This window comes from Micromesistius poutassou (assembly GCF_964030765.1).
Source record: "Micromesistius poutassou genome assembly, contig: SCAFFOLD_6151, whole genome shotgun sequence".
Classification (NCBI taxonomy): domain Eukaryota; kingdom Metazoa; phylum Chordata; class Actinopteri; order Gadiformes; family Gadidae; genus Micromesistius; species Micromesistius poutassou.
The window spans coordinates 447-12,117 of record NW_028179218.1 but is presented as its reverse complement, the minus strand read 5'-3'; the positions used below and the strand labels follow the sequence as shown (position 1 = coordinate 12,117).

General features: G+C 50.0%; 1 protein-coding gene across 1 annotated transcript; it reads right to left on the bottom strand.

Moving 5' to 3' along the window:
• Positions 1 to 1,016: 1,016 nt before the first annotated feature.
• LOC311373024 (ephrin type-B receptor 3-like) lies at positions 1,017 to 11,066 on the bottom strand (the record flags this gene model as incomplete). The annotated part of the gene is made up of 6 exons (XM_084489887.1): positions 1,017 to 1,138; positions 1,618 to 1,780; positions 2,438 to 2,562; positions 5,224 to 5,559; positions 6,573 to 6,728; positions 10,394 to 11,066. Coding segments are annotated over 6 exons (1,566 nt in total), but the record flags the coding sequence as incomplete, so codon positions are not given.
• Positions 11,067 to 11,671: the final 605 nt, after the last annotated feature.

Here is an 11,671-nt window from a genome sequence, read left to right as displayed (position 1 = left end):
ACACACTGAAGAGAGTCGGGTGGGGACGGGGGGGGACGGGGGGGGGCGGGGGGGGGGGGGGGGGGGGGGGGGGGGGGGGCGATTATGGCGGTATGAAAGAAGGCAGCGGCAAGAGGCGAGGGGTGCACAGGGAGATTATGTGCTCTAGCGTGACCGATGCCCGAGCTTGTCAGCCGCGGCCCCTGACCAGCTTGAAGCGAGCGCCCAGGGGGTGCCAGTCCGCCGCGGTTGCCAACATTTCACATTTGTATGCACACACCACATACACACACACACAAACATTTGCACGTACATTTTACACCTAGGGTAGAGACGGCAGCGCACGCCTGACAGACGATGTGTGAGGATAACCGACGGAGGTTTAATCCCTGTCGAAGTCGTGTCAGGCTTTCTCTTTTTAGTTTTTTTTCAAAGGCATAAGCTGACCACGCAAGCTTCTTCTGAGGCAATTGCTCCCTGGGCATGGGGAAGAAGGGGGGGGGGGGGCGGGGAGGGGAGGCGGGGGCGGCCAGGGACGCATCTGGGTTGTTTGGTTGCAAGGGCGGCCGAAAGGACGGCTCTGAATGCCGGGCCACGAGGACGCAGCCTATCAGGCTGCCCAGCTGCTCGGCCCTGCTCTGTGTCCAGCGAGCGGACTTGTGCTTTGTCCCGAGCTGTTTAATATTCACAGATTCTGAGGACTAATCTGGCATTTGAAGGGCTCACAGGTGGCACATCAATCCACTGTGACTCTTCTCCGGGGTGGTTTGGAGGACATGCAAACAAAGTTGACATTTTGGAAATGATCACTAGCCCTTTTCCAGCCCGTATAGGAGATATTTCCATTCCCGGGAAATAGTAGTTTGCTGCCTCTGAGCTGTATCATGTTTGTCACAAAATGTATTTCTCCATCGACGTATGTGCACATTTGCACAAATGTATTCACAGCGAAAATGATTCTCTGTGAGATTTTCGCTGCACTCTGCACTCGATGCCCTGCGGGACCGTCATGACTTCATCAACTCGAGATTCCACTCGTTTCAGTCTTACTTGAGGCAGACGATGGCGACGACCACGACGGCGATGAGGACCACCAGGCTGGCGGTTGCCAGGCCGACGATGAGCGGGAGCTGTTCCTGAATCGACTTCTCAGGTTCGGCTGGCGCGTCAGGAGCAAAGGAGTCAAAGGTTACGCAGAGAAAACCAAGTCACTTACATTCATACGCACTGCCCACGCAACGCCCTGTGGGTGAATCAATTTTTACGAGGCATGGGTTTCTCTACGACTCTCCCTCACAGTGCTGTAGGTCTCTTGGTGAGCCAGTATGCCTCCCACATCTACTACAGAATTATGGACTTAGATAACTTAGATCATGCCCCGGTGTTCGTATATAACGAAGGCCATAGAAGGAGAATCCTTCAAATGAAGAAAAAACAAAAGAGTACAACTTTTACTGTCTTCTGAATTTTACTCCCGTATCCACCACAATTTATTTAGCCATACAATAAAAGTGGATCAGGTGTAGCTGATGGTCATCAAGGCCCTTTTCAGTTCCTGCGTTCCCTACAAGGCTAGTTGGCCTGTTCACTGAGCCAGCAGTGTGCAGCGTACAGTCAGGTGTTTCCATTGGAACCTACGTTGCAGGTTGGTGCTGAAGTCGGTGGGGCTGCTGTAGCGGCCGTACCCCGCTACGGTCCGGGCTCGGACCTGCACCACGTAGGACGTCCTGGGGTTGAGGCCCTCAATGCGGGCGGAGCTTCTCTGGGCCGTCATGGTATGGGCGATGGCCTCGCCCGCATCCTGTCAGGAGAACACAGATCAACACGATCAACACCAAAACAACACTTGGCCTCGCGCACACTTTGTTATTATCGCTGTTGTGGTGCCCAACCCTCGGCCAACACAGACGACTGATCTTGTCACTCAGAGATGGCGGCGGGCTAGCGGAACAATTATGGAGAGACGGGAAAAGAGAGAAAGAAAATACGGAGAGAGGGAGTGAGAGGGAGCGAAATAAAGAAGAAAGAGAGGGAGAGAAGGGGGATTGGAGCCCGGCTGTTAATCCGACAAGGGAGGTACAGAACAACAAATGGTGGATAGACGCTGTCTGTCTGTGGTGGCTCCAACAAGGCTAATCTAGCCTTAGCTCTCTGGGCCTCTGGAAAACATCAAAAACTTTCACATGAATAGCTGGGGGGAAGAAGAGAGAGAGAGAGAGGGGGAAAAACTGAACTATGGTTGGAGTTAAAAGAAGAGAAAATGAAATTCAGAGGGTGGAAAGAATGAGTGAGAGGACGACAAACTAAGTTGGGTCTCGTTAAACGTCGTGTAAAACACGTTAGCGATTCCTTTTGTAGTGTTGCTTCACTCAGAGTCACGGTCACCGGCATTGTTTTGGGGGATTTGCAGGAGCAAATTGGGATCGGGCTCAGGACATTGATTCACACCGTGTCTTACCTTCTCATGGTACTTTATCTCGTAATCCAAAATGATTCCATTTGGCTTCTCCGGAGGCAGCCAGGACAGGCTCATGCTGTTGGCTGTGGCCGCCATCAGGTGCACGGTGGGTACTGCAGAGGGTGCTGTGACAGGGGACAAGAGACAAGGCAGAAGAACCGGTTATATTCTCCACCAAACTATCTTGTTTCTTCTTCTTCCCCGACTCTGCATCCTTGTGGTTGTCCAATAAGACAAAATGCAAAACCGTTGACGGTACATGGCTTTGTTGGGTACTTTATTAGGTATGCAGGGCCACCCTTTAGTTTTAACGCTCAGATTCCGGCTTCCGGAAGCCTTTGGCAGGGTGAAAAGGTTGAGAGACAAAGGAGTCAACACAACTGACAACTGAGCTCGGGATACGCCCAGCTCACATCGCAAACGAACATTGGAGAAACTTGTTTGTTCTTGATTGTTCCGGTAAATCTAGTGTCTTGAAATGTGAACTATTAAAGAGATGCTATAAAATATAACAAAACTCACTTTTAGTTTTCCTTTGAACAGAAAATGTGATATAAACTTGCAAAGATTATGATACATGTCTATAAAAAGGGCAGGTATACTGTGCTACTGTGTCTGTTTGTATTTTAAGATACAGACACACTTGTATACAAACTGCAGTATAATCCTTCAATGTCATGCCACCCACCTAAGCGTTTTGTGCTTTGTTATGCGAGCGACTTTTAGCTTTTTATGTGCTGTCTGCTTCTAATGTCTGATTTTCCTTATTTCGAAGTTCTGGTTTGTTCTATACCTCTGACTCACTCTCCCTTCTATACCTTTTATTGTCTTTCATAACCTCAACAGTCAATTTAAAGGTTGTTAAAGTTGTTGTTGCTATTCCTCTCTTTCCAAAGATAACACATTCTACCCTTCTCCGGTTTCCAGCCCCTACCATTGTCCTCGGCAGATTTTCATTTCATCTTGATGCAGCCTGTAGTCTCCTGCTCTCGCTCTCTCTCTCTCTCTCTCTGCCATTCTCCCCTTCCTCCAGCCCTCCGTCAGTCCATGCCTCCCTCATCTCCTTTCTTAAAAGCTTTTTAATCCCTAGGTCCGGTTCTTTGATCCTTCCCCTTGTATTTCTGTTTTTCCCTGTGCTGCCGTCTTTGTGAACAGACCTCCCTCTCTCTTTCTCCCCATACTTCCCCAAACCCTCCCCTGCAAGACCGAGCCACCCAGGCCCTCCTCCGGTTCCTCTCTCCCCCCCCCCCCAGAAGACAATGCCCCCTGGTCAGATCCCCAGGTCACCCTAGCCTGGGGGATTAGGGGCCCTCTGTGGGAGAGGCCCATGGAGTAACCATGGAGGTGGCCCCCAGGGGCTTATCACCAGCTCCACTATTTATTTTTTGTCTTAAAAGTGGAATGTGAAGACAGGGATGGTCCTGGGTCTACAGGAGGAGATAATCTGATAATGGTTGATGTTCTTCTTTACCCCTGCCTTCCCCCCTTGAGGTCTCCTCCTGCTCTAAGCTGACCCCGAAACCAGGGATGGACAGGGCTCCCTGTCACCCCAGCATCTGATCTCTTGTAAAACAAAGGGGCTCTCACATAGAGCCGTGTGGAACTCCTAGACCCCTGGGCCAAAAACACAAAGCATTCCGGAGGCCTCTTTCAGGGGCAGGAGGACTGAGACGGAAAGCATAAGGAGAGAGGGGGGAACAGACAGAGCGGGGAAAAGAGAGGGAGAAAAAGAGGCCGGGAGAGAACGAGATGGCTGGGTGATGCTGGGTCTGTCTAGACAGAACATTCGAGGTAGAGACTAAACAAATTACTCAACATATTGCCGCCAACCCACAGCTACCTTGGTGAGCAAAAATACAAAACGTATTTTTAGTTTTTTATACTTTTCATTAAATTAGGAGCAGGCCTAATCCCTGTTTTGTACGAAAGGGTACATATCGCAGCAGGCAATTCCCAGCCTGTTTTTGCATTTCATAATGCATATTTTTTTCTCATGCATTTGGTAAAATGTGTTCAGCTTTTATCTCTGCAGGGTGAAATTACATTGGGATGCATTCAGATTGCCGCACGTTGGCCCAGTTACCGCGACTGCTGTGGGTTGAAGGAGTAGTGAGTTGGAGGCAGTGGGCAGCTAACACATGCAGGTTCAACACTCTTAAGGCTAGCTTCCACGCTATTGCTATTCGCAGTAGTCTTGGTAGAGAGAGCTCATTGTGTGGGGGCGTGCATACAAGGCCTCTCTTAAAGCTCATTCAGGACCCCCTGCACCCCCCCACCCCCCCTGCATCCTTTTTCAATCCCTGCTTAAAAAAAGAATCTAAAGAATATGTAACATACTCCTACACACACAACACACAACCACAGCATCGCAGACTGCATTGCATTCGCTTACTACACGTTTTTTTGATAATTTACAGGCAGTTAGGTGTGAAGGCATCTCCCTCCAGGACGCCTAGCAGCTAGGCGATCGTGGCGTGGAATCCTGGAAGCTTATAGGTGACATATTATTACACCAGGTGTGAGTGTGATTAGCCGTTACAAGCCGTTTGTAAAAATCTGCCTCTTCTGACATCACAAGTGGGCGCGTCCACTTGAGGCGTGCTGGATAGATCAGTCTACCAGCCTACCGAGTGGACTGTAACAAACGTTGCTCATCTATCCGTCATACATCTAGGTGGACACACCAACTTGTGATGTCAGAAGAGGCCGATTGTCAAAAACGGCTTTGTGACAGCTATTCACACTCACACCTGGTGGTGGTATAATATGTACGGTTTGGGACGTACCGGCTTGGTTGGTGGTGATGTTGACGGCGGAGAACTGCGCGGCGTAGGGGCTCTTGTTGGACACGCCGTTCACCGCCTGGATCTCAAAGCTGTACTGCGTGTGCGCCTGCAGGTTGCGCACGGCCACGCGGCGCTGCACCAGGCCCAGGTGGCGCGGCGAGATCTCCACGTTGTCGTCGCAGCGCGAGCACATGCCGCGCTCGGGCAGACACTTCTTGCAGATGACGTTGTAGAAGATGTCGTCGCGGCCGCCCGACTCGCGCGGGTCGCTCCACTCCAGCACCAGCGAGGTCTCGTTGACGTTGGAGATGACGCTGCGTGGGGGCGAGGGCACCGCTGTGTGGAGGAGAGGGTGGAGGAAGGTGTGAGATTAGGATGTGGTGTTGAGGACACATGAGGCGTCTGTGGTGGATGGGGAAAATACATTTCGGAGCAGTGGCTGGCATCACTGCACCAAACTTTCGAATGTCTACATTCCCTGGATATTTAACTGAATGTGTGACCCATTTATTAATCCAGATAGCAAGATGTGATCCTTGATTTGATATTAGTCTATTTTTCAACAACGATCGAGAACTAGAACATTTTATTTCTAGAATAGCGAGAGAGAAAGACATTGTCCTGGAAGTTGTTTAGAGAGACGAGAGAGGACGAAGTTCAAATGATGAATATGTATGGTGTGTAAAGGTTAAGCATGTGGTTGTGGAAGCTGTTTGGGTTTGTGTGGCAGGCTGCTTAAACCGTGGAACTAACTAGGGCAAGTAGAAGTATTGCCTAAGAACCGCCACTTTTTATCCAATTACTACAGCCTTATCTGTGAGCACACTGTGGGAGAATCAAACCAGCCGCCTGAATACAACAGAGCTTTCTTTCTCTTTACCCGTAAACGGATTAGTTCCTGCATTACTTTAGTCTAAACTGTGGCACCTCCTTTCAGATAAAAATCCCAGACTCTGCCTTGGGTAGGACATGTTGGGAGACACTGATGATAACATCTGGATGACAACAGGCAAGACGAGAAAGACAATTGATTGCCGTTCAGGCGAAAAGATGGGAATGGCACTCTGCAATAGTTCAGAAGCAAACTGAAAGTTGCCAATTTTCTGCTAAGTTCACAAAATGTTTGCCAGTGGCTACGATGCAGATGTTTTGTGGAAAAGCGGATAAGTCCCTTTGGATAAAAGCGTCTGCTAAATGCTCTAAATGTAATGTTAATGTAACACACTACCTCCATTAAAGAAAATAACACATATTTCTGGAAACCTGTATTCCTCGTCATGTCAGGGACCTGTTAGCCGTTAGCCTTTAGCCGTTAGCCTTTAGCCGTTAGCCTTTAGCCATTGACTTACTTGTGCAGGGGGAATCAGGGGAGTCGGTGTCTGAGCGGTAGAAGCCGTTTCTGCAGGAGCAGATGCTGGCGGCGCCGGAGCTGGCACGGCTGTTGGCCGGGCAGGGGAAGCAGGAGCCCTCACCCTGCTTAGACTTAAAGGTACCGGGGCTGCAGGCTGTTGGGATAAAGAGATGTGGAGACGAGGAGGATCATTCGTTTGGTTGGATTGTTTAGGGGTCGAAAAAAAATACAAATTCTGTATGGTTCATTAACTAAATAAACATTCATAAACAAAATGTTGCATGTATATTTGTGTTATATTTGCCTTGAATTCAACTTAGTTCCGTGCAATGCAACACAGTGTGTACTGCTATGCTAAGCAGCATAGCTCGAGATGTGAGCCTCTGCCCTTGGGTTAGTTTGACCGTGGAGGTCATACCTCATCATCCATTTTGCATTTTATGGAAATCACCAACTACCTGGCTTTTAACCTGACTGATCCCCATCAAAGGGTCAGCACGGAAAATCTCAAAACAATAGTGGCCTCTGTTCCTGCCATGCCACCACTCATAGGAGCCGTTTGAGAGTTTATAACTCAGTTAATAAGTTACAGAGTGTCTGTGGCACTGGGAAGCGAGGCGCTTTGAAAGGCTCAATATCTTTGATAAACTGTGTCATTAAAAGATGATTGAGGCTGCCACGGCGGAGCTTTGTAAAAGGGCGGGAGCAGGTCAGGGAGGGAGAGAGAGAGAGAGACGGCGGGTTTACAGGTCCACTTTGCACGAGCACTCGTCAATGTCAAGGACACTGTTTTTTTCCCGCCAAAAACACAACACTGTGCTGGGCTGGATTGGTTAACCTTTGTTTTTTTTCAAAGTCACCAGTTGCAGTTCCCATGCCATGTTTCCTGTCACCTCCTCTTTACCTTAAATTAAATATTAGCATAGAGATACATCCGTCCGCTGTTTACATTAGCTCAGAGTGTGTTTGCCCGTTCCTCCATTAATCAGTGTAATCTGCGACCGTAGGCTGTGTGTAATCTATACCTGCAGTGAACAGGAAGTCCTGCCTGATAAAACGGCCCAGGTGACCACTGCTTTAAAAAAGGTGTGCCCGGCAACATTATAGGAAACATCGTGAGCACTTCACAGAATTCACGCACAGCGAGCCTTTCAGTAAAAACATGGTGAGGTGTGAGTCTTCTTTTTCTCTAGTCAAAACACGGTCGACCAACGAGGAGCTGCTTAGGGGAGCTCTTTTCGAGGAAAAAAGGTATAAATTAAGCCTCTTTTACTGTGAAGGTTTAAAAGTGCTGATCAATCCACTTCATGAGAGGTAAAAGGGGGTCACCCCTTACCACCCCCCCCCCCCCCCCCCCCTTATCCTTTCAACCTCCCCTGTTTAAGGAGCTGCGTGGATGATGGAGGGAGCTGGAGGAAGAGGTGGTGGTGGTGGTGGTGTGTGTGTGTGTGCACGGGGAGTTGGGGGGGTGCATAGAAAATGCTAATTCTGCAGGTTCTTTTTTTGCAGCCTTCTCTGTCTCCCTCCTTCCTTCCCTCCCTCCCTCCCTCCTCCTCCCCCCACCACTCCCTGTCTCTTACCCTCTCATGCAGAGCGTGGAGCTTAAGGAACTGATTAGAATGTGTGCTGAAATTGGAAATTGTGGCGCAGGAAGGGAGGGGAGAAGAAGAAGAGGAGGAATGGAGGGTCTGAAAAATAAGTGAAGTGAAATCAGAAGAGGGGGGAGGAGGAGGAAAAAAAGGAAAGGTTTGGTTTTGATTAATATTTATGCAGCCGCCCCTACTGTAACTCTGCCATAGTATTAATGAGAGCAACGTCCTTCGCATCAGAGAAGGAAGAGAGAGAGAGAGAGAGAGAGAGAGAGAGAGAGAGAGAGAGAGAGAGAGAGAGAGAGAGAGAGAGGAGAACAGAAACAAAACAGAGGAAAGGATGACCAAAATTTGATTAAAAAAGTGAGGGGATATGGGAGGAACAAGCAGAGGTGAGGTGGAACGGGAGATTGGGGTAGGTTAAATGACAATGGATGAAAGGGATAGAGATGAGGTCGGAGACAGGAGAGTTGTGGAGACAAGAGAGGAGAGAGGAGTCGACACCAGAGAGAGGAGGGTGGATGCACAGGAGAGGAGAGGAGTTGAGACGAGAGAGGAAAGAGCAAATGGACAGGAGAGGAGAAGGGAGGAGAGGAGAAGGAGAGAATAGAGGAGCAAGGAGGAGGAGAAGAGAGGACAGGAGAGGAGAAGGCAGGAGGGGAGAGGAGAGTAGTGAGGAGCAGAGATTTATCCTTAGTGGTTTCCGGTAGGGCTTGATTAGGGAGCGTTTTATCAGGGCCAGTCGCCAGGGCTTCAACCTTGAGCTGCCAGCAACAAACAAATGAGTTTTTAACCACACACACACACACACACACACACACACACACACACACACACACACACACACACACACACACACATACACACACACACACACACACACACACACACACACACACACACACACACCTCACACTAAATTCACTCGACTCCCTCTCTCTCTTTTCCTAACACTTGGCCACACCTCTTCTGGTGGGCATCTATTTAACACATACAGTCCGTAATTCCAAGGCAGCACTCGTCCCGGTGATGTGCGCTCCAGAATAATTACTCCCAGAGGCTCTGTCTGTCTTTTATCTTCTACCTTCTTGGATTAAAGGGAAAGAGGGACCCTGCCACATGGTGTATACTGGAAGGGGTTATAGGGAGGTGCTGACATTCAAGCTTGTGCAGCAACCCACACACACACACACACACACACACACACACACACGTACACACAGGCATCGGCACATTCCAATCAACCCTGCTGGATCAATAACCTTGACAGTCCCTGTCTCTCGTTTGACCAACTCTCAGTTTGACCTCCAACCCCAAGACCTAATCCTCCTCCCTTTTGCTTCCCCCTTCAATCTCAATCTTCGCCTCCCACCCTCCCTCTTCTCCATCTCGTCCATCCCTCGCCTTTGGCTAACCCTCCACCTCCACCCCTACTGTCACCTCCACTCCATTCCAGTTGACACCCCCTGCTGTTTTAATTCACCTTGGTCTCAACCTCTGTGAACCCATCCTGTTCTCCATCAGGCGCCTGACACTATCTTGGGTGCCTCCGTGTGCTCTCATAAACTGACAGCCCCCCCCCCCCCCCCCCCCCCGATCCCCACCTCTACCCCCACACCCTCCCCCACTGCATTTCCATTTGTTTATCAAGAGGCTGCCTCTGCTTCAGCTTCGGGTCAGGAATATGAACAGTGGTGCTCCCAGCAGTGGCTGTTATTTCTGCCCCAGCCTGCCGCCCTGGGATTAAATTGCCAAAAACGAAACAAGGCTACAAACCCTGATGTGTAATATTATGAGTGACATGGCAGCGCAGTAACTACAGAGAGTGAGAAGATTGCAATTTAAAAAAAGGCAACTGGTTCAATCCCCACGCATGCGAGTGAGGTCTGCCAATCAGCAAATGGCCACCATGTGTTCCCCCGTGGCGGGGCATTGACATGGAGGTCATTGTGCAGAAAGCATAATTTGAATTCTTGCCTGGTAAAATTAGAGTTTTACCCCGTGCCTCTCCAAGGTGGTCAGCTACAAAACAGGGGAGGCTGGAGCTCGTAAAGATTTACAGGCATGCTGGGAGATTACTTCAACCGGTTTACTCTGCTGGGCTGAGTGATGGTCTCTCGTGTCAGGACTGAGTCAGAGACACGCGGCAACGATGCAGCTAAGACCGTGGATTGCCATGGATTGACCTGGATGGCCAAAATACATCCAAAGACCTGTCAAAACCACATACCTTGACATTGTGTCTCCTTGATGGCCGCTTCAAACCCAGAGGAGCATGTGCAGGAGCCCACGGGCACCATCCACTCGCCGTCCCCGTTGCAGTACAGCTTCAGGGGCACCGAGACCTCCAGGGCGTTGGGCACGCAGGTGCCCGGCGCGATGACCAGGGATGTCGCCTCCGCGCCCGTGGCCGTCTCGGGGAACACAGCAAAGTTGGCGATGGTGGTGGAGCACTTCTTGTAGAAGACCCTGACGGAGATGAGTGACATGCAGGCTCCCAGGTCCTGGAAGGCCAGGTAGAACCCGGCCTTGGAGAGAGGGCCGAAGCTGCGCACTTTGGTGTTGACTCGTCCCGACTCCAGCATGGAGAAGCTCTCGTCCGGGGCGATGGTGTCCACCTTGACGTAGGGGTTCTCCATCCAGAAGGGGCTGGTGGCGGTGGCAGAGTCGGAGTCGGACTCGTAGTAGAAGAGGTTGAAGGTCTCCTTGCAGGAGCCGGGGATGTTGGGAATGCTGTTGCAGTCGCGCACGGTGAACTTCATCTCCACGTAGACGCGCAGCACGTCCTTGCGCGGGATGAAGTCGGAGCGGAGCCAGTTGTTCTGGTTGAGCTCGCGCACATTGCACACCTGGTACGTCCGGATGGGGTTCATGGCGTCGTCGTAGCCGCTCACCTCTTCCCACTGTGGAGATGAGGAGATTGCTCGGGTTAGGATGTTGTCATGAAGAGAAATACATGGCAGACAGATGAGATCACACAGGAACACATACAAACAGACACACAGATGTGATCTTTATCATGTAAATCCCCGTGAATACACAGGGTCTGCCAAATGAGCCGCATGTAACGTCTATGCAAAATGAGGAAATGACCTAATAACGCACATTTTCAAACCTAGCCAAGTAAAAGGGGGATTTTAATCCTGTGCTTTATTTATATTTTACTTTGTGACAGTTTGGTGTTCAAGGACTTTAGAAAGCTCTTGGGTACTCGCCCCCCATGTTTTTTTAGGTTTTTTTTCAATCATCTGTTTCATCTTCGGTTACTGCATAGACGAGTGGGGTGCCATGACAGAAAATTCATCACAATTACAGCAGTGTCAGCCACGCTTTCCTCCGCAACAGTCACCGTCGCATGTTTACCTCCTAACTGTCGGTAAGAAGCGGCAAAATTGCCTCGCAACCAATTAGGCTTCAATTACGGCGCATAGCGTGGTCCTCTAACACAGTGGGGATACGGCTGGCGGTTAACCTTCATGCCTTCCATTTCTACACTCTTTCACATCTT